The 27,428-nt window shown below is 36.2% G+C and overlaps 3 protein-coding genes across 3 annotated transcripts; 1 reads left to right on the top strand and 2 right to left on the bottom strand.

Annotated features, from left to right (window-relative positions):
* Positions 1-14,665: 14,665 nt before the first annotated feature.
* LOC146958657 (amine oxidase [copper-containing] alpha 2, peroxisomal-like) lies at positions 14,666-18,713 on the top strand. The gene is made up of 5 exons (XM_085740188.1): positions 14,666-15,454; positions 16,672-17,056; positions 17,143-17,256; positions 17,625-18,163; positions 18,294-18,713. Exons 1-5 carry the CDS (start codon positions 14,673-14,675, stop codon positions 18,496-18,498), a joined length of 2,025 nt encoding a protein of 674 aa, XP_085596314.1. The 5' UTR covers positions 14,666-14,672; the 3' UTR covers positions 18,499-18,713.
* A 660-nt stretch (positions 18,714-19,373) lies between these two features.
* On the bottom strand, positions 19,374-21,871 carry LOC146958655 (G-type lectin S-receptor-like serine/threonine-protein kinase RLK1). Its single transcript, XM_085740190.1, has one exon. It carries the CDS (start codon positions 20,183-20,185, stop codon positions 19,451-19,453), a length of 735 nt encoding a protein of 244 aa, XP_085596316.1. The 5' UTR covers positions 20,186-21,871; the 3' UTR covers positions 19,374-19,450.
* Positions 20,293-21,817, bottom strand: LOC146958656 (G-type lectin S-receptor-like serine/threonine-protein kinase LECRK4). Its single transcript, XM_085752406.1, has 2 exons — positions 21,331-21,817; positions 20,293-21,215 (listed from the first exon to the last, which is right to left on the bottom strand). Exons 1-2 carry the CDS (start codon positions 21,815-21,817, stop codon positions 20,293-20,295), a joined length of 1,410 nt encoding a protein of 469 aa, XP_085608532.1.
* Positions 21,872-27,428: the final 5,557 nt, after the last annotated feature.

Here is a 27,428-nt window from a genome sequence, read left to right as displayed (position 1 = left end):
TCTGCTTTTCTTTGTCTTGATGGAGGTGGTTCAGTGATTTCTTGGGAATCTGATGAGGAGTCATGTTTGTAAAGTGTCTCTTTACCCTTAGAAGTGGCAGTTGTCATACTAGGTCTCCTTGTCTCATGAGTTGTGGGTTTATGACGTATATAGTCTGGTAGATTAAAGTTGGCATAGTAATGAGAAGGTCTTTTAGGCTGACTGAAACTGGGAGAGAAGGCAGGGACATTGGAGAATGCAGGGGTATTAGAAAAAAGGTTTTTTGTTGGTTCAGGTTTGTATTCTTTGGAAGCTTGTATGAAGTCATCCATTTCCTTCAGCTGATTCTGCAGAGTCCTGATCTCTCTTTCCTTTTGGTCAAAGACCTTGCCAAACATTCTTTCATCCAGCATAGTTCTTAGATCACGATCTAATTTGGCTACTTCTTCTTTAAGTTCCTTATAATGCTTTTGCATTTTTTGCGACAGCACTTTAAGATCTTGATCTGTTTCTTCCATTTTTCCTGTAACTTTTTCTAACTTTTCACCTATGGTTTGGAGACTTTCATTCTGAGCAATTATGTTTTCTGATTGCCAATTGAGAACTTCTTCTGCCTGGGACAGAGGCTTGAATTTACCATCGGGATGGACTTCATTGGGCTGTATGAAAGGTTTGGAAGCTCTATTTGTAACAGGATCAATTTTTCTTTCTAAGGCAGGGAATTGTTGTTCATATTGGGAAGAAGTTGTATACATGAAACAAGGGATAGGTTCAATATTTTGTGTGGTTTTGTAAGATCTGCAATGGTCATGAGGAGACCAAGTAACTAGGTCTGGGTCGTCGGGTGGTATCAGGTTTTCTTCTCTAAGAATTCTCAGAGCCTCTTCATAGATCGGAAGAGGAGGAGCTTTCTTATGAATTCCTACCCAAGGGCCATTGTCTGGGTCAGATCTCCTTTGTGGAGTGAGTGGTGGTTTACAATTGCTCTTCCTTTTGCTATTCTTTGGGGTGATGATATATTGGTCCATATCATCATCATGCATCCAGCAGTCACATTCTGGATCACACATGTCAGGGTTGACATCCCAAATGAAGTGTCCATCTATTTTATCTGTATAGATGGGATCTCCTTTGGCTGTGTTTTACTGTAAAGTCATATCTGGAAAACCAATCTTTGAGGCGAAGGGTTTGAGGGTCTGGTGGCATCTTGTTTTTGAACTCTAGGATTTTTGGAAAAGAGGAGTTGTCCATATGAACCTCAAAATGATGGCCTCTGAGATGAAAATCAAACTTTTGTATTCCAAGTTTTACCGCCAAAGCTTCCTTGTATGTGGTATGGTAGTGTTTTTCTGCTTCTTTGAACTGTCCACTGGCATGGCCACAGTAATACTTGGTGTTGTTAATCTCTTCTATCAAAACAGCTCCCCAGTAATGATCACTAGCATCTGTTTGAAGAATTCTTTTTCCTTCACCAGGTATTTTTAAAGCAGGAGGGTTTTGTGCTATTTTCTTCAGAGCTCTGACAGCTTCAGTCTGTTTAATTCCCCAGGACGGAGGATTTTTCTTGAGCAACAAGGAAAGTTGGCTGGTGTATTTGGCAAGTTTGGGTATAAAATCTCTGATATAGTTGATTATTCCCAGAAACTGTTGGATTTGTTTGATAGTGAGATTTTCATCTGGAAAGTTTAAGAGTTCTTGAACAATGTGAGGTTGAGGTTGGTATTTCCCTTGAGAGAAATGCATTCCTAAGAAATCTATCTCAGTTTGGGCTATTTGACTTTTCTTTTCGGATAGCATGATCCCATGGGCTTGGGCTATTTGGTAAAATTGGGCTAACAAAGCTTTATGGGTTTTTTCATCTTTTGAGAAGAGAAGGATATCATCAATGTATATGAGGACACTATCAAGGATGGGTTCAAAGATTCGGGTCATAGCTTTCTGGAATAGGGATGGAGCGACTTTGAGTCCAAAAGGTACAACGGTCCATTGGTATTGGGCATTTGGGATGCAGAATGCTGTTTTGTGGCGGTCTTTTGGGTTAATGCCTAATTGCCAAAATCCTGACTTCAGGTCAAACTTGGAAAAAATCTGGGCATCTTTTATGAAAGTATTCAGGGTGGCTATCTTTGGAATCGGAAATTTGTCATCTTTGAGAAAATGGTTAAGGGGTTTGTAATCTATAACCAATCTCTTTTTCCCTCTGGTTTTTTCAGATCTTTTTTCCACATAAAAAGCTTGGCAAGCCCATTCAGACTTGGTTGGTTCTATAAGGCCTTGTCGAAGTAGTTGGTTACATTCTTCTCGGGCAAGGGTATAGTCAGAAGGACTCATTCCTGGATGAGTTGCTTTGGTTGGATTTATATCTTCATTGAGCTTGAATGGAAGTTCTACAAAGAAGTCTTTGTTCCTCCATAAAGGTTTCGGATGCTGAAATTCTTCATGAGAATCTGCACATAATCTAAGTAGCTTGGCTTTCACCTCTTCATATTCAGCAGGAGCTTTGGAGAGAGAGTACATTTTTACTGTAGTGGAGTAAGGCTTAAATTCTCTTTTGAATTTTACTCCTCTGGGAAGTATTTGAAGCCTATCTGCTGCAGAATATACATCAAAGCCAATGACTATGTCTTTGTTGGGAAGCCTGCTTCCAATTACTTTAGTCCAAACTACACATTCTTGGAAAAACTTGATTCCTATTTTTTCTTTTGTTATCAAATCTGTCCTGAAGATTTTTCCATCAGCAGCCATGAAGAATGCAGCATGAGTGGTCCATGCTTCTGAAGGAAGAACACTGGGATTCATCATGGTAACCTGGGCACCTGTATCCATGTAGGCGATGGCCTTTTTTGGATGGGCGAACTTGGAAGCAAGTACTTGAATCTCGACACAAGGAAGTGGAGGAGTAGGTAGGGAGCTGGCTACTTGTTTGAGGTAGTAGACTGGTACTTCATTCTTTTCTTCTGAGTCAGAGTTGCTTTCATCTCCAGAGTCTTCTCTGAGGGCAAAAGCAGTATGTTCATCTGCGGAGCTTTGTTCTGAGTATAAGGACTCAAGATCTGCTTCTTCAGGGTTGAGAGAGTCTATCATTTTTGCAGCTTTTTCTGGTTTATTGGGACAATTTTTTGAATAATGTCCCTTCTTTCCACAAGCAAAACATCTCTGACCTGTCTTCTTTCCTCTGGCTTGCTTTGGCTTGAAAAACTTCGTCTTCTTTCTCGTCTTGGAAAGGTTTGAGGACTTTGATTTATGGTCTTTCTTTCTCTTCGGAGGACAATGGCATTTTTCTTTCTTGCATCCAATCTCTAGATAGTTTTTCTTGCAAGCTTTCCCAAATTTGGACTTTTGCTCCATCATTTCTGAAAAATGCTGGTGTAAGCTGCATAATTCCTCCAAGGCTTCTAGAGTTGTTTGATGTATTTGTCCAAAGGTCATAGTATCAATGTCTCTGCCAGCTGTGCTTATTATTCTGTGAATTTTGGGTTGAAGCTCCTGAGGTAGTGAGGAAACATATGTATGTTTGAGGCTTGGATCATTGAAGCCATTAAGCTGATAAAATCTTTGGGACATTCTTTGGAAATGTTTCTCTAAATCTTTGATCTTCAATGAACAGCATCTCATTTCATAGTATTCCTGCCTATTTTTTCTGGCAAGAATGTCTATGTCTCCAATGAATTCTTGATGTAAGACACCAAGAACATTCTTTGTGTTTTCCAGCCTGTGGAGCTCATCCTGCCTGAGAGGACTTAGATTGAGATACCAATCTTTCAAAGTCCCTGTCATTCTGCAGCAAAATTCTTCTATCACTTTGTAAGAATCTGATCCGGGTTTCATGAGCTGAGTGTCTAACCAAGCTCCAAACTCTATAAGTTTCTTTCTCCTTTGCTCTGAGGGTATGCCATCTAGATTGAACCATGGTCCACTATGAATTTTTGGTTTTTCAGGTGTAGATTCTTCATCTATTGGTTCTTCATAAAAGTATTCTTCATTTTTGAAGTTAACCATGAAGGCTTCTGAAAAATCATTCATGTTTTGTTCTAGACTGGCAGGAGACTCATTACTAGACAAGTCTGAGACAGAATCCTCAGAAGAGATCTCTTGTGCTGCTTCTTCTTCTTCTTCTTGTCTAGTTGTTATGGCTAGAGATTGAAAAGGTTGACTAGGAGGCTGTGATTCTTGTTCTGGCAGGTCTGCTTTTCTTTGTCTTGATGGAGGTGGTTCAGTGATTTCTTGGGAATCTGATGAGGAGTCATGTTTGTAAAGTGTCTCTTTACCCTTAGAAGTGGCAGTTGTCATACTAGGTCTCCTTGTCTCATGAGTTGTGGGTTTATGACGTATATAGTCTGGTAGATTAAAGTTGGCATAGTAATGAGAAGGTCTTTTAGGCTGACTGAAACTGGGAGAGAAGGCAGGGACATTGGAGAATGCAGGGGTATTAGAAAAAAGGTTTTTTGTTGGTTCAGGTTTGTATTCTTTGGAAGCTTGTATGAAGTCATCCATTTCCTTCAGCTGATTCTGCAGAGTCCTGATCTCTCTTTCCTTTTGGTCAAAGACCTTGCCAAACATTCTTTCATCCAGCATAGTTCTTAGATCACGATCTAATTTGGCTACTTCTTCTTTAAGTTCCTTATAATGCTTTTGCATTTTTTGCGACAGCACTTTAAGATCTTGATCTGTTTCTTCCATTTTTCCTGTAACTTTTTCTAACTTTTCACCTATGGTTTGGAGACTTTCATTCTGAGCAATTATGTTTTCTGATTGCCAATTGAGAACTTCTTCTGCCTGGGACAGAGGCTTGAATTTACCATCGGGATGGACTTCATTGGGCTGTATGAAAGGTTTGGAAGCTCTATTTGTAACAGGATCAATTTTTCTTTCTAAGGCAGGGAATTGTTGTTCATATTGGGAAGAAGTTGTATACATGAAACAAGGGATAGGTTCAATATTTTGTGTGGTTTTGTAAGATCTGCAATGGTCATGAGGAGACCAAGTAACTAGGTCTGGGTCGTCGGGTGGTATCAGGTTTTCTTCTCTAAGAATTCTCAGAGCCTCTTCATAGATCGGAAGAGGAGGAGCTTTCTTATGAATTCCTACCCAAGGGCCATTGTCTGGGTCAGATCTCCTTTGTGGAGTGAGTGGTGGTTTACAATTGCTCTTCCTTTTGCTATTCTTTGGGGTGATGATATATTGGTCCATATCATCATCATGCATCCAGCAGTCACATTCTGGATCACACATGTCAGGGTTGACATCCCAAATGAAGTGTCCATCTATTTTATCTGTATAGATGGGATCTCCTTTGGCTGTCACTGCATAAATTGGACACCAGTCTTCTTTGAGAATTGGTTCAATCATCATAGATTGGAAAATGGATGATGATGAACTTGGTTTTTCTTCTACAGGTTTGAAGATTGTCTTGACTGTCTTGTCAACAGATGATCTTCTAAAACTGGCTTCTTGTGTCTGAATCGGCCGTCTATCTTCTTGCATCTTCTCATAATTCGTGATCCATTCTAAAGGAATTAGCTGGATCAATTCTTCACGAGAAACCTTTCTAGGAATCTGGACTATAGATGGAATTTCATCCTCTCTGCTGGCTAGGACTAACAGGGAGTCTGCTCCACATCCTGTTAGAGGCAGATCTATCGAATGATTCTGAAGACGGTAGATTATCTGGTGATGCAGGGTTGCTGCCAATGCTTCTGGTACCTGGTCAGATCCAGTGATCTGGACTTGTACTTTTAGCCTGGTGGATAACGTGGTATCATTGAGACTCACGTTATAATTAGGAAAGATAGTAAGGACAACACTACCAGCATGTAGTGAGGTCAAAACTGTTCCTATGACAGCATTTTCCTAGTGAAGGTAACTTGAATCAAGCAGGGCTATCTTACAGAAAATTGGTTGGTTTTTCCTTCCATGAAGAGAAAGAATCAACCTTACAGCTCCAAAGTGAAGAGCTGTGTATCCTTCTGTTTTCCAGTGATTTATCAGATCCTGAGGGATCTCTAAATCAACATACTGTTCTTGATTTGTGGCTTTAAGAGTGCATTGATCCAACCTCGAAGATTGGATATACTCTTTCATATTTGGACGGTTTGTAGAGATGAGATTTCTGATGGTTCTAGTTAAGGATTTTTGTCTCTTAAAGATATTATATGGGCTGAGAAGAGGAGGTATGGTTTCAGCTACTTGAACATCCTCAGGGACATAAGAATATTCAATTAGATTTTCTATTTTATGAGAGTTGGTTTTCTTAAAGGTTTTTGGGAGAGTTATGGCGGAAGATTGAGTGATGGTGGGTTTGGTTGAGCTGCTAGCAATGTTCATAATGAAGAGGATTTCCTTCCTAGACAAGGTGAGTAGGAAGGAAATCCTCTTCATTATGAACATTGCTAGCAGCTCAACCAAACCCACCATCACTCAATCTTCCGCCATAACTCTCCCAAAAACCTTTAAGAAAACCAACTCTCATAAAATAGAAAATCTAATTGAATATTCTTATGTCCCTGAGGATGTTCAAGTAGCTGAAACCATACCTCCTCTTCTCAGCCCATATAATATCTTTAAGAGACAAAAATCCTTAACTAGAACCATCAGAAATCTCATCTCTACAAACCGTCCAAATATGAAAGAGTATATCCAATCTTCGAGGTTGGATCAATGCACTCTTAAAGCCACAAATCAAGAACAGTATGTTGATTTAGAGATCCCTCAGGATCTGATAAATCACTGGAAAACAGAAGGATACACAGCTCTTCACTTTGGAGCTGTAAGGTTGATTCTTTCTCTTCATGGAAGGAAAAACCAACCAATTTTCTGTAAGATAGCCCTGCTTGATTCAAGTTACCTTCACTATGAAAATGCTGTCATAGGAACAGTTTTGACCTCACTACATGCTGGTAGTGTTGTCCTTACTATCTTTCCTAATTATAACGTGAGTCTCAATGATACCACGTTATCCACCAGGCTAAAAGTACAAGTCCAGATCACTGGATCTGACCAGGTACCAGAAGCATTGGCAGCAACCCTGCATCACCAGATAATCTACCGTCTTCAGAATCATTCGATAGATCTGCCTCTAACAGGATGTGGAGCAGACTCCCTGTTAGTCCTAGCCAGCAGAGAGGATGAAATTCCATCTATAGTCCAGATTCCTAGAAAGGTTTCTCGTGAAGAATTGATCCAGCTAATTCCTTTAGAATGGATCACGAATTATGAGAAGATGCAAGAAGATAGACGGCCGATTCAGACACAAGAAGCCAGTTTTAGAAGATCATCTGTTGACAAGACAGTCAAGACAATCTTCAAACCTGTAGAAGAAAAACCAAGTTCATCATCATCCATTTTCCAATCTATGATGATTGAACCAATTCTCAAAGAAGACTGGTGTCCAATTTATGCAGTGACAGCCAAAGGAGATCCCATCTATACAGATAAAATAGATGGACACTTCATTTGGGATGTCAACCCTGACATGTGTGATCCAGAATGTGACTGCTGGATGCATGATGATGATATGGACCAATATATCATCACCCCAAAGAATAGCAAAAGGAAGAGCAATTGTAAACCACCACTCACTCCACAAAGGAGATCTGACCCAGACAATGGCCCTTGGGTAGGAATTCATAAGAAAGCTCCTCCTCTTCCGATCTATGAAGAGGCTCTGAGAATTCTTAGAGAAGAAAACCTGATACCACCCGACGACCCAGACCTAGTTACTTGGTCTCCTCATGACCATTGCAGATCTTACAAAACCACACAAAATATTGAACCTATCCCTTGTTTCATGTATACAACTTCTTCCCAATATGAACAACAATTCCCTGCCTTAGAAAGAAAAATTGATCCTGTTACAAATAGAGCTTCCAAACCTTTCATACAGCCCAATGAAGTCCATCCCGATGGTAAATTCAAGCCTCTGTCCCAGGCAGAAGAAGTTCTCAATTGGCAATCAGAAAACATAATTGCTCAGAATGAAAGTCTCCAAACCATAGGTGAAAAGTTAGAAAAAGTTACAGGAAAAATGGAAGAAACAGATCAAGATCTTAAAGTGCTGTCGCAAAAAATGCAAAAGCATTATAAGGAACTTAAAGAAGAAGTAGCCAAATTAGATCGTGATCTAAGAACTATGCTGGATGAAAGAATGTTTGGCAAGGTCTTTGACCAAAAGGAAAGAGAGATCAGGACTCTGCAGAATCAGCTGAAGGAAATGGATGACTTCATACAAGCTTCCAAAGAATACAAACCTGAACCAACAAAAAACCTTTTTTCTAATACCCCTGCATTCTCCAATGTCCCTGCCTTCTCTCCCAGTTTCAGTCAGCCTAAAAGACCTTCTCATTACTATGCCAACTTTAATCTACCAGACTATATACGTCATAAACCCACAACTCATGAGACAAGGAGACCTAGTATGACAACTGCCACTTCTAAGGGTAAAGAGACACTTTACAAACATGACTCCTCATCAGATTCCCAAGAAATCACTGAACCACCTCCATCAAGACAAAGAAAAGCAGACCTGCCAGAACAAGAATCACAGCCTCCTAGTCAACCTTTTCAATCTCTAGCCATAACAACTAGACAAGAAGAAGAAGAAGAAGCAGCACAAGAGATCTCTTCTGAGGATTCTGTCTCAGACTTGTCTAGTAATGAGTCTCCTGCCAGTCTAGAACAAAACATGAATGATTTTTCAGAAGCCTTCATGGTTAACTTCAAAAATGAAGAATACTTTTATGAAGAACCAATAGATGAAGAATCTACACCTGAAAAACCAAAAATTCATAGTGGACCATGGTTCAATCTAGATGGCATACCCTCAGAGCAAAGGAGAAAGAAACTTATAGAGTTTGGAGCTTGGTTAGACACTCAGCTCATGAAACCCGGATCAGATTCTTACAAAGTGATAGAAGAATTTTGCTGCAGAATGACAGGGACTTTGAAAGATTGGTATCTCAATCTAAGTCCTCTCAGGCAGGATGAGCTCCACAGGCTGGAAAACACAAAGAATGTTCTTGGTGTCTTACATCAAGAATTCATTGGAGACATAGACATTCTTGCCAGAAAAAATAGGCAGGAATACTATGAAATGAGATGCTGTTCATTGAAGATCAAAGATTTAGAGAAACATTTCCAAAGAATGTCCCAAAGATTTTATCAGCTTAATGGCTTCAATGATCCAAGCCTCAAACATACATATGTTTCCTCACTACCTCAGGAGCTTCAACCCAAAATTCACAGAATAATAAGCACAGCTGGCAGAGACATTGATACTATGACCTTTGGACAAATACATCAAACAACTCTAGAAGCCTTGGAGGAATTATGCAGCTTACACCAGCATTTTTCAGAAATGATGGAGCAAAAGTCCAAATTTGGGAAAGCTTGCAAGAAAAACTATCTAGAGATTGGATGCAAGAAAGAAAAATGCCATTGTCCTCCGAAGAGAAAGAAAGACCATAAATCAAAGTCCTCAAACCTTTCCAAGACGAGAAAGAAGACGAAGTTTTTCAAGCCAAAGCAAGCCAGAGGAAAGAAGACAGGTCAGAGATGTTTTGCTTGTGGAAAGAAGGGACATTATTCAAAAAATTGTCCCAATAAACCAGAAAAAGCTGCAAAAATGATAGACTCTCTCAACCCTGAAGAAGCAGATCTTGAGTCCTTATACTCAGAACAAAGCTCCGCAGATGAACATACTGCTTTTGCCCTCAGAGAAGACTCTGGAGATGAAAGCAACTCTGACTCAGAAGAAAAGAATGAAGTACCAGTCTACTACCTCAAACAAGTAGCCAGCTCCCTACCTACTCCTCCACTTCCTTGTGTCGAGATTCAAGTACTTGCTTCCAAGTTCGCCCATCCAAAAAAGGCCATCGCCTACATGGATACAGGTGCCCAGGTTACCATGATGAATCCCAGTGTTCTTCCTTCAGAAGCATGGACCACTCATGCTGCATTCTTCATGGCTGCTGATGGAAAAATCTTCAGGACAGATTTGATAACAAAAGAAAAAATAGGAATCAAGTTTTTCCAAGAATGTGTAGTTTGGACTAAAGTAATTGGAAGCAGGCTTCCCAACAAAGACATAGTCATTGGCTTTGATGTATATTCTGCAGCAGATAGGCTTCAAATACTTCCCAGAGGAGTAAAATTCAAAAGAGAATTTAAGCCTTACTCCACTACAGTAAAAATGTACTCTCTCTCCAAAGCTCCTGCTGAATATGAAGAGGTGAAAGCCAAGCTACTTAGATTATGTGCAGATTCTCATGAAGAATTTCAGCATCCGAAACCTTTATGGAGGAACAAAGACTTCTTTGTAGAACTTCCATTCAAGCTCAATGAAGATATAAATCCAACCAAAGCAACTCATCCAGGAATGAGTCCTTCTGACTATACCCTTGCCCGAGAAGAATGTAACCAACTACTTCGACAAGGCCTTATAGAACCAACCAAGTCTGAATGGGCTTGCCAAGCTTTTTATGTGGAAAAAAGATCTGAAAAAACCAGAGGGAAAAAGAGATTGGTTATAGATTACAAACCCCTTAACCATTTTCTCAAAGATGACAAATTTCCGATTCCAAAGATAGCCACCCTGAATACTTTCATAAAAGATGCCCAGATTTTTTCCAAGTTTGACCTGAAGTCAGGATTTTGGCAATTAGGCATTAACCCAAAAGACCGTCACAAAACAGCATTCTGCATCCCAAATGCCCAATACCAATGGACCGTTGTACCTTTTGGACTCAAAGTCGCTCCATCCCTATTCCAGAAAGCTATGACCCGAATCTTTGAACCCATCCTTGATAGTGTCCTCATATACATTGATGATATCCTTCTCTTCTCAAAAGATGAAAAAACCCATAAAGCTTTGTTAGCCCAATTTTACCAAATAGCCCAAGCCCATGGGATCATGCTATCCGAAAAGAAAAGTCAAATAGCCCAAACTGAGATAGATTTCTTAGGAATGCATTTCTCTCAAGGGAAATACCAACCTCAACCTCACATTGTTCAAGAACTCTTAAACTTTCCAGATGAAAATCTCACTATCAAACAAATCCAACAGTTTCTGGGAATAATCAACTATATCAGAGATTTTATACCCAAACTTGCCAAATACACCAGCCAACTTTCCTTGTTGCTCAAGAAAAATCCTCCGTCCTGGGGAATTAAACAGACTGAAGCTGTCAGAGCTCTGAAGAAAATAGCACAAAACCCTCCTGCTTTAAAAATACCTGGTGAAGGAAAAAGAATTCTTCAAACAGATGCTAGTGATCATTACTGGGGAGCTGTTTTGATAGAAGAGATTAACAACACCAAGTATTACTGTGGCCATGCCAGTGGACAGTTCAAAGAAGCAGAAAAACACTACCATACCACATACAAGGAAGCTTTGGCGGTAAAACTTGGAATACAAAAGTTTGATTTTCATCTCAGAGGCCATCATTTTGAGGTTCATATGGACAACTCCTCTTTTCCAAAAATCCTAGAGTTCAAAAACAAGATGCCACCAGACCCTCAAACCCTTCGCCTCAAAGATTGGTTTTCCAGATATGACTTTACAGTAAAACACATCAAAGGAAAACAAAATCTTATCCCAGATCTTTTATCCAGACCTAACAAACCAATCCAACTTTTCACCCACAACCATTCCTTCCCTCTGATTATGATGATCAGATCCTTACCATCCGGAGCCACTACCTTCAAAGACTTTCCTCCAGGATTAAATCCATCGTGTCCACTCTCCACAATTCAAGATTATGCCAGAAGGAACATTTTTTATTACATGGCAAAAATCATGAGAACCATTAAAACCATACCAGACCTTTCTCCAGTCCATCCAGACACCCCATTTTATTTACCCTTTTTAATAAATCCAAAGGTTCAATTCACTGAAGATCATTTATGGTATTTATGGTGCACCACATGTCTGTATGTTATGCCGGTCCTCATTCCTACTGAAGCAATGTACCATTATTTGATGGAACCAAACAATCATGGATCATTAATCTGGACAGCCCTTCAATGGTATTCTCCTCTTGAAAAGTGGAGAAAAGAACTTGAAAAAGCCTTGCATGAACTATATAAATTCAAATTCAAAGGAGATTTGTTCAAATTCAAAACAGTTTTCATTTTGCACAAACCATATGAGACAGATCCAAGAACAAATTTCTTGATCAGCAAACCTCAATGTACATTATGGGAAACTGTTAATGATTGTCCATTAGATCCAAGGATAAGTCAGGAATTAAGAAGTTTCATGGGACTCTTTGAAGTGTTTTCGTCTTATATTTGATTTTTTCCGTGTCAATTTCAATAAATTAGTTTGACTTCTTAATTTTTTTTTTACATATTTTAGTTTATAGTGCAAGAAACATGTAAAGGTGAATAAACAAGAAAAAAAAAATACAAAAAAGCAAGAACAAAATGTGAACGAAAATGATATTATAAAAAATAAAGTTGAGTAACATATAAAAATGTTCTATTCTATGTTGCTATACTTTTATAGATGTTGTCATATTTTTTTATAAATAAATTAATATACTTTTATAGATGGATTGGATGGATATTTATCCATTAAAAATACTATAATGGATGTATTGAATGATTTTTATGTTTAGTCAATGAATTAGATTTGATTTTTTTGTAAAGTACTTCTAGTGCATTGTTAACAGATTTTTTTTTGTTTTGAAAGAACTTCTAGTGTATTGTTAATAGATTAATAAATTGTTTTAGTTTATCCATCATCATACGAGAGAAGGAGTGAGAGCATTTTATCAACAAATAACAAATGTGAGCGACTAGCTATAGATGGATGGAGAAGATAAGATTGTTATAGAAAGAGACAAATAATGAGAGAGAATATATAGAGGAGCTTGTGAAGAGCAGGGCCGTTCCTAGAGTTTTATAGGCCTTAGATATAATATGAGAAAATGGTCCCTTACATAATACATGATAATTTTTTTTAGCTCATTATTGTGATTTTATCAGGTCTTCTTTTCGTTTTTCCCCGTTTTTTACTACCAAAAAAGAAAGAAAAAAAAAGATGAGTGGGTCACATGATCCTAAATTCGTCTCACATGATTTAGCATAATGATATAATTTAATTTTTTGGAACATTTGAAAAACAACATTAAGATTAATTTCTCTAGTAGGCTTATTTTAAACTAAAATATAATTTGTTTTGTTATAAAATTCCCAATTTCTTGAATAATAAATATGACCAATATATTTAATATTAGTAAGGCACATTATTAGAAACAAAGGGCCCAAAAAATATCACAAATTTGTTCGATAATAATTTTTTTGGCACATTATAAAAAAAAACTAAAAAAATTATAGGGAGGGTGTATATAGAAATATTTTTATATAAGAGGGTATATATAGCAAATTGAGACAAAAGGGCCATAAACATTAACAGGCTTCAGCACAACCTTTCAACATATTTTAGCCTTTCAGTAAACTTTGCTCTACACACCCCCCAAAAACCAAATAATTCTATATACACCCCCTAAAAAGGGTAAACCGGTGCACTGAAGCTCCCGCATACGCAGGGTCCGGGAAGGGGTCCCACCATTTGGTGTATTGTACGCAGCCTTACCCTGTTTTTACACAAGAGGCCGTTTCCAGGACTTGAACCCGTGACCTTACAGTCACATGACAACAACTTTACCAGTTGCGCCAAGGTTACCCCTTAATTCTATATACACCCCCTATCGTAAAAAAAAAAAATTTAGGGCCCCCTATTGGCAAGGGCCCTAGGCCGCCGCACTCCCGGCCTATGCCTAGGGCCGGCCCTGGTGAAGAGAGATGGTATTATTATTATTATTATTATTATGATTATTATTTTTACAATTAATTAGTGATTAGAACTTCATTTCTTAAGGTAAATAAATGAAAAATTTGAAGTTTGAATTCTAACCCTTGCATATTCTAATATCCCTACCAACTGAACAATGCATATTTTGTTTTAAAAATACCTAAATAATAGAAGTCGAGTACATTAGGCCTCATGGGATTTGACACCACATCTGTGTAAGCTTCCGAATAAATGTAGCCCGAAAATGATTTTATCATCTAAATATCCGTTCATGTGTATCTTATATCACTAAAATTTGTTTTTCATCTCAATATTTATGGCTTTGTAGGTTAAACAACAATAAGTTTATGAGAAAGAATCGAAGTTCGATCTCCAAGTAACAAGTTCTTAAAAAGATTTTTTATGGGGAGTTCTTAAAAAAGGTTACGAAAGCTTTAAACTACGATCTAAACATCAGAGTAGAGATTAGCGTTATAACATGTTCAAAATAATTAAAACTATTGAAGATAAGATGGATACATTATTTTTATGAAGTTTAAGATGTCTACTTTCATCAATAAAAAAATTAGATCAGCTTCACATGATTTGTTTGTCCTGTCAAAATTGAATAAGTATTTTCTATAACACAGCGTTTTTAAATAGCAACATGAGAAAAGATTGTATCCATTGCTTTCCTCGTGCTGTTTTTTTTATATAGTGCCCATCCCATTCAAAATCAAAAACAGTATTCATTACGTAACAACTAGGGTCCTCGTGATGTTAAGAAATACAACTGACTTTATAATAGGAATAAGATAGCATTGGTTCATTATTAGTCTGTATTTCATGATACATAGTTGACTACTTAACTCGTTGGACCAAAAATCATACAACAAGAGTGATGAAGTTGAAGTTGATATTCTCCTTTCTCCTCATCATGCTCTTATGTAACTCCATAGAATGCAGTCATATTCCTCACCCACTTGACCCTCTAACACCTTCAGAAATCAACCTTGTCCGTAACATAATCCTCAAATCATACCAAACCAAACACCACAACCTCACTTTTCATTACGTAGGATTGCAAGAACCCGACAAACCTCTCATCCAATCATGGCTATCCTCCAACACCAAAACCAAAACTCTTCCTCCACCACCTCGTCAAGCCTTTGTCATAGTAAGGTTCCAAAAACAATCCCTCGAAATCATGGTAGACTTTTCAACTCGTTCCATAATCTCAACAAAACTCTACAAAGGACAAGGCTACCCTATCCTTACCTTTGGTGAACAAACCATTGCATCACAGTTACCATTCACCTATGAACCGTTTAAACATTCGTTGAAGAAAAGAAATATTAACATATCTAATGTTTTATGTGCTGCTTTTACGGTAGGTTGGTTTGGAGAGGAAAAGAGTAAAAGAACAGTGAAAGTGAAGTGTTATTACAAGAATGGTTCTGCTAATTTGTATGCAAGACCATTGGAGGGTGTGGCAGCTGTGGTTGATCTTGATGAAATGAGAATTGTTGGTTATTCTGATAGACATGTGATTCCAGTGCCAAAAGCTGAAGGGACTGAGTATCGAGCTTCTAAGATGAAGCCACCGTTTGGTCCAAAGCTTAAAGGCATATCTGTAAGTCAACATGATGGACCTGGTTTCACCATCCAAGGTCACTCCGTCAGGTAATAGTCTTGTAAAATTTAGACTAAAAGCCAATTTCATCCTAACAATTTTGTTGCATCACATTAATATATAAATTAGCGACTAATGGCAAAAATTATTTCATATGTTAATTTTGATCGACTAATTTGTTTCTATATAAAAATATTAAGAGATTAACTCTAGTATTAATTTTATTAGAATTGAGCCGCAAGAAAATTTTGAAGGATCAAATTGAATATTTAGTAAAAAAAAAATAAATCTGTTTAACATTAGCACAAAAAATATTAGTATAAGGTCTGGAGTTCAAACCCCGATCACCACAAAAAAATTAGACAACATTTTTTTGTGGTGATCGGGGTTTGAACTCCAGACCTTATACTAATATTATGCATTATCTCTATCAGCCGAGTTAAGCTTACGAGGACAAGATTAGCGTATTTAACCTAGTTTGAAGTTCCTTAAAAAAACATAGTTTGAATTTTTAAATAAGTCTTTATAATTTTTTAAAAAAACATAGTTTGAATTTTTAAATAAGTCTTTATAATTTTTTTTTGGTGTCAAATTAATCATTAGTCATTTACATTTTAAAACTGTTATACTGTTGGATCAACTGTTATTCTTAGATATATTATAAATGATATTTTACCGCTTAGCACAAAAATAAGATATAATTTAGTTAAAAAAACTATGCATGTTTTGCAAGTTTTATACCATATCATTTTATAATTTGAATAAAAACATTGAGTATTTTTGTCTTATACCCTGACCCATTAACAATGTGTTTTTCTAACGTGTTATTTCCTTTTCAATTCTTAATTAATATTTTTTGATCAATAATAGCCAGTAATATTGAATTTAAAAACTACAATGATTCTGATGGCTGAAAAGTCTTTCTATCAAATTCCAACCACAGCTGATATTTGAAAATACTACATGCGTAATAGTGGGCCATTTTTTTCTTGCATTCTAACTAAACATATCATCTGAAAAAAGAAAATATATGCTTTGATTGTTATACCATACCCATTAATAATGTGTTTTTCTAACGTACTATTTCCTCTTCAAACTCTAAATTAACATGAGAGATATTTTTTTTTTTATTAATATTGAATTAAAAAACTACAATGATTGATGGTTGAAAAGTCTTTCTATCAAATTCCAACATATCTAATATGAATGAAGAAAAGTTACGATCTAGATAAAAAGAAAATTGACAGTGACAATTTTCTTTGATCAGTTGGGCCAATTGGGTTTTCCATTTAGGATTCGACATTCAAGTTGGTCCAATAATTTCTTTAGCATCAATTTATGATCTAGAAAATCAGAAATACCGTGAAGTACTATACAAAGGATTCATATCAGAAGTGTTTGTACCATACCAAGACCCAAGTGAAGAATGGTATTACACAACCTACTTTGATTGTGGTGAATATGGCTTTGGACAGACTATGTCTTCATTACAACCTTTCACAGATTGTCCTGCCAATGCTGTCTTCCTAGACGCATACTATTCTGCTTCAGATGGTACTCCTGTTAAGATATCTAATGCTTTTTGTATTTTTGAGAAGCATGCTGGTGATATCATGTGGCGTCACACAGAAACTGCAATCCCAAATGAAGTGGTGATTTCTTTGTTTTTTATTTACTTTTTTTCAACTTTATTTGAATTATTGTTTCATTTAATATAACTATTGATTGTGTGTGGCAGATAACTGAGGTCAGGTCAGATGTAAGCCTAGTAGTGAGATCAGTTTCAACTGTGGGAAACTATGACTATGTTATAGATTGGGAGTTTAAGCCAAGTGGTAGCATCAAACTTGGGGTATGGATTTATATACCAAATGTGTTATGCCATATATAGTCATGCCTGAAATTTGGATCATTTGTTTCTTTAATCAAACTTGGATTGCATAGTTATTTTTGTTCATCAAATTGTAACATATGTCAAATTCATCTCTTACTTTTAAAAATAATTTTTATGTTGTTGAGCTTGTAACATGTCAATCAAAATGTTTCTACCTTAAGTTTAAATGCTAGAGAACATGATATGGTCCGTTAAACGGAAATGTGATAGTTCAAATAGACTCCACGTCAGTATCTTCATGGACAAGTTTCTTGTTATAATTTTGTTGGGTAAAGAAAAATATTAACTACTTGTTATATGAAGCTAATTGCTATATTTTAAAATAGGTTGGGCTTACTGGTATATTAGGGATTAAGGCAGGGACATATACCAATACAGATCAAATCAAAGAAGACATACATGGCACATTGCTAGCTGATAACACCATTGGTGTCTACCATGACCATTTCTTTACCTATTATCTTGACCTTGACATTGATGGTGAAGCCAACACCTTTGTCAAGACAAATTTGGAGACTGTAAGAGTGAAAGATCAAACAATACCTAGGAAAAGTTATTGGACTGTTGTAAAGGAAACAGCTAAAACAGAAGCTGATGCAAGAGTCAACATTGGTTTTAAGCCTTCTGAGTTACTAGTGGTAAATCCTAATAAAAAAACAAAACAAGGAAATCAAATTGGGTACCGTTTGCTTCCAGGCCCAATTGTGCATCCACTTTTGCTAACTGATGATTATCCACAAATTAGAGGTGCATTCACTAATTATAATGTGTGGGTCACACCATACAACAAAACTGAGAAATGGGCAGGAGGATTATATGTTGATCATAGCAGAGGTGATGATACTTTAGCAGTTTGGAGTCTAAGGTGAGTCCATTAAATTTTGGCTTTGCTCATTCTCATTTACGTACTCTTTGTAAGTTGTAATATTGTGCATAAAAAACAAGTGTGAGAAATTGTTAATGTTTTGGTATCATGAATTGAATTGAATGTGTAGGGATAGGGAGATTGAGAACAAGGATGTTGTATTATGGCACACAATGGGATTTAATCATGTTCCTTCTCAGGAAGATTATCCAGTCATGCCTACGTTGAGTGGTGGATTTGAGCTTAGACCAACCAATTTCTTTGAGAGGAATCCTGTTCTTAAAACAAAATCACCAAAGCCTATGCATTGGCCCAACTGCACTTTTCAACATTAGCTACGTGTTCTCATTAAAAATTATAAGGATTCACATTTTCTCAATCTATGTAATTTTCTCAAGGGAAACACTCTTTATCACTTGATGAAATCCCATATTTGATCTGATCAGTAAAATTCCTATGTGACTGGTCTTTGTTGTTTCTGTCGCTTCTTTGTAATGTATTCAATCAAACGTAATCGTGCAAATGGTTCTCCAATTCGGCGGAGCTGTACTAATTTATGGTGGAGTCAGTTCTCCAATGAGTGTACAATGGTATTACATAGGGAAAATTTAGAGAGCTCTTTAGAAGAGTCAGTCAAAGTGGTGAAAAAAGAATGCCCCCTTCCAATGGTGCACAACATGTCCGTATATAGGGGTGTCAAACCATAACTGCTTCCGTGAAACCCACCAAGGAATACGGTAGTCCGTTAGTAATCACATTAATGGTTCTAATCGACGAAGTCGTGCTCCTGTGGGACGAGGCACATGAGAGATCCTCATACTATAATATTATTAGGAATAAGGGAGTAAGCAATTACTTCGATTCCTAAATATATGATGCATTGTCGTTATATTATAGTTCTTAACGAAATTACAGAAAACATCATTAAGTGTATATTTTGGCAGTAACTTTATGAATCAAATTGACTAATAAAAGAACACACTCGATAATTAAACTAATTAATGAAAGATACATTTCATGACCAAACTGACAAATGAAAGATGCATTTGTGTATATTTTTATAATTTTGATACACTCAGATACTATTGCGACAACCTCTCACATATTTAAGGACCAAGATGACTGTTTACTATTATTAGAAAAGTTTTAGCTTACAATTAACTGAGAGGAGAAAGAGAAAAAGGCTTAGCCATGAACAAAACGAACATACTTTTGGTGATTTATAACTGCATCAATAAGATTAAATATTAGTCTTGCATTAAACACAAAAATAAGAGCAAAAATTGGTTACAAAATTTGCCCATCAATCAATGGTGGAACACTAACTTCAGAATCTCCCTCCAACATCTGCAAAACCTTTGTAATAGATGGCCTAATAGTTGGATTAGGACACAAGCACCACAGACCAACCATAGTCATTCTCTCAAACCTAATGAAATCATTAACAACTTCAACATCTTGGCTAACAATGTCTCTTAGTTTCCCTTCTTTTGCCCAATATAGAACCCAATCTATAAGTATCATGTCATCACCACCTTCGGTTCCATCTTCAACTTTATGCAACTCAATGTGTCTTCTGCAAAACAAGATTTCAAGCAACATTACACCAAAGCTGTAGATATCCACTTTTGCAGTGATAGGTGCATTTTTTAACCATTCTGGTGCCAAATATCCCATTGTCCCTCTAACATTTGTGCTTGTTCTAGTTCTGTCTTTCATTAATAGCTTTGCCATTCCAAAATCTGAAATTTTTGCCGTATAATTTGAGTCAAGAAGAACATTCTGCGGCTTTATGTCGCAGTGGATTATCTGAGGGTCACACTCTTCATGCAGGTACATCAAGCCTCTAGCAATTTCAACAACAATTTTAGCTCTATGTTCCCAACTTGGTTTATCTTTATCCTCCTCCTTAAAAATGAAACTTGATATCGTCCCATTTCTCATCATTTTGTAAACGAGAAGACGATGATTCTCCTTGTTGCAAAAACCCACCAATCTCACAAGATTCTTGTGATGCGTCATAGCAATTACTTGAACTTCATTAACAAACTCTATCACCTTTTCCCTCTATATCTTCAAGTTGTTTCACAGCAACCTCAACTTGTTCACCCTCCAAGTTCAAAACACCACTATAGACTGTACCAAAACCACCACGAACAAAGTTCGTTTCTAAATCCGTTTGTTGCTTCTCTTAACTCTTGGAATGAAAATGCCTTTAGGTTGATGTCCACAGGCTTTGGCTTCGGCGGCGTCTCTTTCTTGATAAGATAGCTGAATGTTGGATGGTAATAGATAGCAATAGTTGCAAATACAATAGAAAGCAAGGAACACAATGAGAGTGCTACAAGCAAAACGACTCGAGAAGAAGAATCATTTTTATCCTCTTGAAGAACTTGAGCAACTTTAATCAGCAACACTCTAGTGTTAGTTTCAGGAATACTAATTCTAGCATTTAAAAAAGGTGTCTTTTTCTTATAACAAACCGAGTCAATCCAAACAGCAGCCATACAGAACCAATCATTCATCACTTCCTTACTGCAATTATCCAAATCAGATGAGTCAATTATTTGCAAATCGACAAATATGTTGTTTGGTATATCAGCATTTTGAATTTTCACCACTGTGATGTTTGATGCAGAGGAATTTGCAGCACTGAAATCCATCACCACATTGGGATAACAACCTTTAGAGGGAAAATTTGAATCAAAAGATGTGTAACCAGGTAAACAACTACAGTTAACAGTGTTGTTATCAGGTGAAGTGCAAAAACCATACACACCACAAATACCATTCACTGTGCAGGGCTGTGTTATAGCCTGCCATATAACTGTCCAATCTTTTCCACTCTCTTTAAGGTAAATCAGCTGTTGAAAATTTCCTTGGTCGTTGATCGTTGCACAATGATAGTAATTTTCAACTGGAGAAGGCACTTCTGTGGTCATGTTAAATATGTTTTCTGTTCCATTGACAGCATAAAGAAACGCTGTTAAGTTGTTGAATATAAGTCTTACATTTGTGTGGGAATTAGTTGAAGCAGACCAGTAACCAGGATCTGAAAACCGAAAAGCCGATATGACAATATTGCCATCGGATTTTTGAACCAATAACTTGTATTGACCAGTTGAGTAGTCCTGTGTTCCATTGGCATTTCGAATATAGCATCTCACCCATGTTCAAAGTTTGGCCTGGTAGAATAGTATCTGTTGGTGAATCAAAACTCTGCCAGATGATTTTTGAATGAGAGTTTAACAAGACAAAATTTCCATTATCTTGCATCATAGCAGAAGTTGCATTAATACCATTGTAGATTAGAACGGAAGTTTTGTTTGCATGTTGCAATAAAAATTGGCCTGTCAATGTGAAATCAATGGTTGAGCCGATTCGAGCTGGATCGTCACGGTTTGTAGACCAAACCAATGTTTTCTGTGGAATCTTATCAAACCAAATTCCAACAAGATAGTTGGAACTAACAAGAGGGTAGAATCCAAAGGCAAAATCTCCGGAGGGTGATTTCCATGATGAATCAGTGCCAGCAACAATGCTTGAACCCAATTCATTAGTATTATTATTATCACTGGTTCTTTGAGCTCTAGAAAAGAAGGATAGCAAAAAATATGCAATGAAAGAAGCAAGGAATTTAGTGCTAACATTCATTTTTTTTTTGGAAGAAAAGAAAGAATTGTAAGAAAGACTTATGACTTGGAAGATGAAGCTCAAGTTGTTTGTAACTATAACCATTTTATATGCATCATGATGAATTGATGGGAGAATAGTCTTTTCAGTGGATTAGGACAGTGCTTGGAAGAAAAAAAGGTTGGATAAGTTATAAGTTATTTGATTGAAGCAATCAAAGCTGACCAGTATTGGAGCAATATACTAATAGAAGACGTGTGGACCGCAAGTTTTAATACTCATGCAAAGAGTTGTTAATTAATTTTAATTTGCTAAGGTTCAATTAATCTTGTGCAAAGCCTTTCTTTTTGGTGTTCCGCCCATATACAATGTCTTTTGCTTTATTATTTTTGTCTTGTTGTTGATCTTGTCTAAAGATTTGATTATTAATAAATTTTACAGTTAAAAAAAAAGGAGAATTAGTCACTTTAGTCCCTGAATAGGAAATGAGTAGTCACTTTAGTCCCTGAATGCAGAGAAATTGCAAAACAGTCCCTGAATGTAGACTCTGTTGGTCAATTTCAGGGACTAAAATGACTAACAGGGTCTACATTCAGGGACTAAATTGACTAACGGAGTTTGCATTCAGGGACTAAATTGACTACATTCAGGGACTATTTTGCAATTTATCTGCATTCAGGGGCTAAAGTGACGACTCCTTTCCTATTCAGGGTCTAAAGTGACTAATTTTCCTAAAAAAAAAGCAAAGATTCAAATATGCATGTTGGGTTTAAAGTGAATTACGTATACAAAATGTATGCCTTGGAATGAGTCCATGAACTCAACTAGTGAAAGGTGACTTGATGTTAAGTCTGAACTTTTCAAATAAGCTTTTAGTGCATAAACTTAGACTTTTTTGAACTTAGCAAATAATTACGAAGTTTTCACGAAACTTAGATAAAGGAGAGAAAGGCACACACTTTGTGTTTTGGATAGAAGATTTAAGAAGAGAGAACTTAGTTTTTTTTTTTTTTTTAAATTACGAACATTATAAAATATATATTTTTAAATCAATTAAATGTGAACGAACAATTATAGACTTGATCATTTCCTCTAAGATTCTCCAAAAACCCCATCCCAAAAAGCCCTAAGAGCGTTCGCAAAGGAGAAATTCATTTTTAGAGCATCGTGATTGACATGTAGTCGGAGATTTGCTACATTCATGCGGTCACACTTTTGCATTCGTCCAATTACAATAAGATGGTCCTGATTTAAGATCAATATTTTTGAAATTATAAAATAAAAATTAAATCTAACTCTATTCTCGTTACTAAAGTAATGACTTCATGGCTACATCATAAAACTTATTGCATCAAATATAATTTCGTTTTTGGATATTTAAATAGGTCTCATGTATATATCACTCTCAATTCCTTCAATCCAACACTTGCAAAAAAATTCTTAAATGAGACCCAATAATAATGGTATACTCTCTGTCAATAACTTTATATTATTATATTTCAATATGTTAATCATAAAAGTGTGAGTCCCACGAAGACAGAGAAAGGGCTTATTGAAGCTCTTCTTTTGAAGAAGTAACCATTTTTGTTTCTCCAATGGTGGTACCTATTTTTATGGAGTGAAACATCATTATTAAGGATGGTCTAACCCTAGAGAAGTGAGAAATTATGGATTTGAATATGTCTTATTGCGTTAAATATCCGTGCTTTTTACTAGATAAGTTGTACTTCGGAGACCAACAAAACCATTGATAAGCATAAACAAAATATTAACCTTCATGGATCTAAATTCCAAATTTTTTGTACGAACCAGTATCTTTTGTAGACTACGCCCACGAATCAAGCAGGCCCGCAATAAATAACAAAACTCTTTGAAAGATTTCAAATTTAAATTAAGAGACACGTGTAAAAATTAATGATTTCACTAAATTATTTACAATTTTAGTGTATCAAAAGAATTCTGAATTTAAACGAAAATTCTATAGCTTGACAAAAAGTCTAACATTGTGTGTGGAGGTTGATCCCTTTGATTGAGTCGGTGAATTCAATTTCTAATAGCTACGTATGAACCACCTTTAGAAGAAAGGAGATGAATTACGGGGCACTACTAAAAGGTGACTGATGTTAAGTTTTGACTTTTCAAATAAGCAGTTATAGTGCATAATGTTATACCCTAATTTTGGACCTAAAAATACTAGTCAATCTTTCTTTTCTTGCATTTCAAGTCATTTGAACTGTCTCTGATCAATTGCATCTTTCTCTGCATTTTATTTCCATGTTATTTGCAAAATTCATACGCAGGGGCATTTTAGTCATTTCCTATGTCAAGTTTTCTTTCAATCTTTTAAAATTGTGGTTGAGTCTTTTCAAATAGTGTGAATAAGTTTTTGTTTTATTCTATGTCAAAACCCATGTCAAAATTTGCATTTGAAGTCATTTTAGGTCAGTTTTGCCCCTAGGGGCATTTTAGTCTTTTCAAGTGTCAAGACTCTGTTCAAATCTTAAAAATTGTCTTTGTGTCTTTCAAGTTGGTTTAAATAAATCTTTGTTTCATCTCCTTGTTAAAAAATCCATTTTAATTTGCATCTGAGTCATTTTTAGTCGTTTTTAGCCCTAGGGGCATTTTGGTCATTTCACACGAAATTTCGGCAGAGAGAGGTTACTTTAAAGTACCTCATTTAGGCCATTGGTTCGTTTTAGTCCGTTTGGTCAAATTTTAGACGTTTCACTTTACGTTTAGTCAAATTACTTTTTTTATTTCCAATTTTATTTTAGTTTTTTTTCCTAAGTCCTAAAGTCCCTAAAATTGCACTCTGGTCCTTCATGTTATTTTCTCTTATTTTTTTATTATTTTAGGTCAAATTTCGTTTAAGTCCTTTTGGTCAAAATTGCACTTTAGTCCCAAAGTTCCAAATATTGCAAGATGGTCCTTTTTGTGTCCAGGTCATTTCTTTTTAAGTTTTTATTTTTTTTGCAGGACAGTCCTTTTATTTCTCAAAATTGCAAACAGGTCCCCAAGTCCAAAAACAGTCCAAGGCCGAATTATTTCAAGTCCAGGTCCAGGTGTCGCAAGGCTATTGGTCCAGAACATTACACTTGGCCTATAAATTGAGGCCACATCACCAATTACACAGAACTTTTCCCAATTACTCAGTGACACATCACCATCAGAAAACTCTAACAGAATTTCTCTCTCCAATCACCACCGTAACAGAATTCAATCACCACCGTAACAAACTAAAACCACCGCAATCAAAATCAATCACCGCCACAAAGATTCTCAAACTCATCAATTCACAACAAAAATCCACAAATTCATCACAGAAAGTTCAAATTCAACAATTGCATAATGAAAACAGTTCAAAATTGAGGTGATTTTGTTTCGCAATTCTCAGAGATTCGAAGGAATCATCATCATCGAATTGAAGACTGCAATTCCAGCACAATTTCAAGGAAATTGTACGATCACAGTTCGAAGAAGAGAGAAGAAAGGGGAAATTGAAGCAAGATCACAATTCGAAGAAGAAGAAAGTCAAAACACCGATTTATTTTCGGTCTCGAAGTTCACCAGAAGAAGCCGAAGCTTGCTCAAGGATCTTACGTTCGAATCTCCAAACAAATCCAGGTATGTTCATGAAAAACCTTCTCGTTTTTGCTTCGAAATCATCATCGAAGGTTTGAAATCAAGAATAAACGGTGAATTGAAGAAAGATCTTGAAAAAGATTCGAAGAAGTTCGAACGAAACCCTAGAAACATGAATCGTCCAAAATTCACCGTTTATTTCATCAATTGAGGTTCAAATCCATGATTAATGAAGAAAGTAGTTCGAATTAGGGTTTTGATTCAGAAAAATTTGAAAAGAAAGTTGAAACCCTAAAGAACGTAAGGATCCAAAATCAAACCTGTAGAAACATGTAGATCGAAACGTTTTGAACGCTCGTCTTCAAAGAACTTGTAGATCGAAACGTTTCGAACTCTTGTTCTCCAAGAAAGTCAAAATCGAACGGTCCGAACAACTTTCTTCAGAAAAAATAGCAAGATCGAAGTGTTTTGTATCCATTCTATGTTTGATTTGAGTGTTGATTCATAGTTCATAGTCCAAAATCATGTTTGATGTGTGAATGCCATGAACGGCGCCGCTAGGGTTAGGGTGAGAAGAAGAGAGAACGAGAGAACTCTGAGAGAAGAGAGAGAAACGAATGGGAAAATGAAGTGAACCGGTCTTCAAGACTTTTTATAAGCAGACTGAACCGGTTTGGTTCAGTCTTAGACCACTGGCTTTGCGTCCTGGCCGTTAGATCTAGGGGTTGATCCAGTTGGATCAATCCAACGGCCTTCTGTGATTCCCTGAGGATCCAGGATCCGTTCATCCCTTGGGCTTGGGGTTTGGGCTTAGTTTCCTGCGTGTTTCCTTGTTTTGTTGCTATTCTTGCCACTGTTTCTTGCTATTTGCACACCTTTATGCTCAAAAATTTGTTAAAAATTCCAAGTATTTTTTTCATGTGTTTTTGACTAGTTTCTTGATCTTCTTGTGATGTTATTATGTGTTGAATTTGGATAAAAAAATATGTAGCATTTTTTTTCAATAGTTTATTACATTTGTTAAATCTTGTGAAAATTTTACATGTTCTTGTGATCAAAACTCTTTAAAAAAATTCCAAAGAAATTCATGAGTGTTTTCTTGACAATTATGTGACCTTTTAGTGTTAATTGTACATAAAAAAAATTGGTGAGCATGGTGTGGTTAATTTTCCTAATGTTTTGTGACATTTTGTGCTAAAAAATAAATGAAAATTCATTTGATTTTAATTCCAATTGCTTGATGAATGTTGGTGACCTATACCTTTTGATTCCATAGGGTTTAGCTACTGTTTGTGTTTGATATTGGTGCATGAGTATGAATCTTGATTAGTTACTTAGCTTGCAAGTTAGTTGAATAGTTAAATAATGCAAGTATGTTCAAAGTTTGTTTTAAAATGCCAAGAAAATCACGTAGCCTTAATTTCCATTCCAAGACTTTATTATAAACCTTTTAAAATGTAATTGGAATGTGAGAATTATAGGTCATTTGGTTCTTGCATTTTATGAATAAATTTTAGCTATATTTGCACTCTTTTGCCTCTATTTTCTATCCTTTATGTCCTAGTACTTCTCTTGCTTTATTTCCTTTGATATTGCTCTATGCTACTAACCTTTCCATTTCATGTTTCATATTCATCATAAGCATTCCCACTTCATCTTCTTCTTCATCTAATTTCTTGCATTTTAAGTTTCAATTTCATGCCAAGTTTAAAATGTAAATACTTAGAGGTTTTGTAATATTTTACCTTCATGCAATTTTAATTTCTTGGCAAAGAGGCCATAGAATGTATCTAGGGTATGATGTAAAGGACAATGGACTCTAATGATGTACACCGACACAAGCACCGACACATGCACACACATCACTATATAGCTAGAATATGCATGTTTAGATGTATGCTTAGGATTGTATGTTTAGATGTATGCCTAGGACTTATACTTAGAAAAAACCAATTTTCCAAATAAATGTGAACAAACTTCACTCAAAGCTTTTCCAAATAAACCTTGGGATCCAAATATCCCATTGTATTTTCTTTTCCATTTTCTTAAT

This window comes from Medicago sativa, chromosome 1 (assembly GCF_051527215.1).
Source record: "Medicago sativa cultivar Bolivia chromosome 1, Bolivia_mono, whole genome shotgun sequence".
Taxonomy (NCBI): Eukaryota; Viridiplantae; Streptophyta; class Magnoliopsida; order Fabales; family Fabaceae; genus Medicago; species Medicago sativa.
The sequence above is the reverse complement of the archived record's forward strand: the minus strand, read 5'-3'. Positions and strand labels throughout refer to the sequence as shown.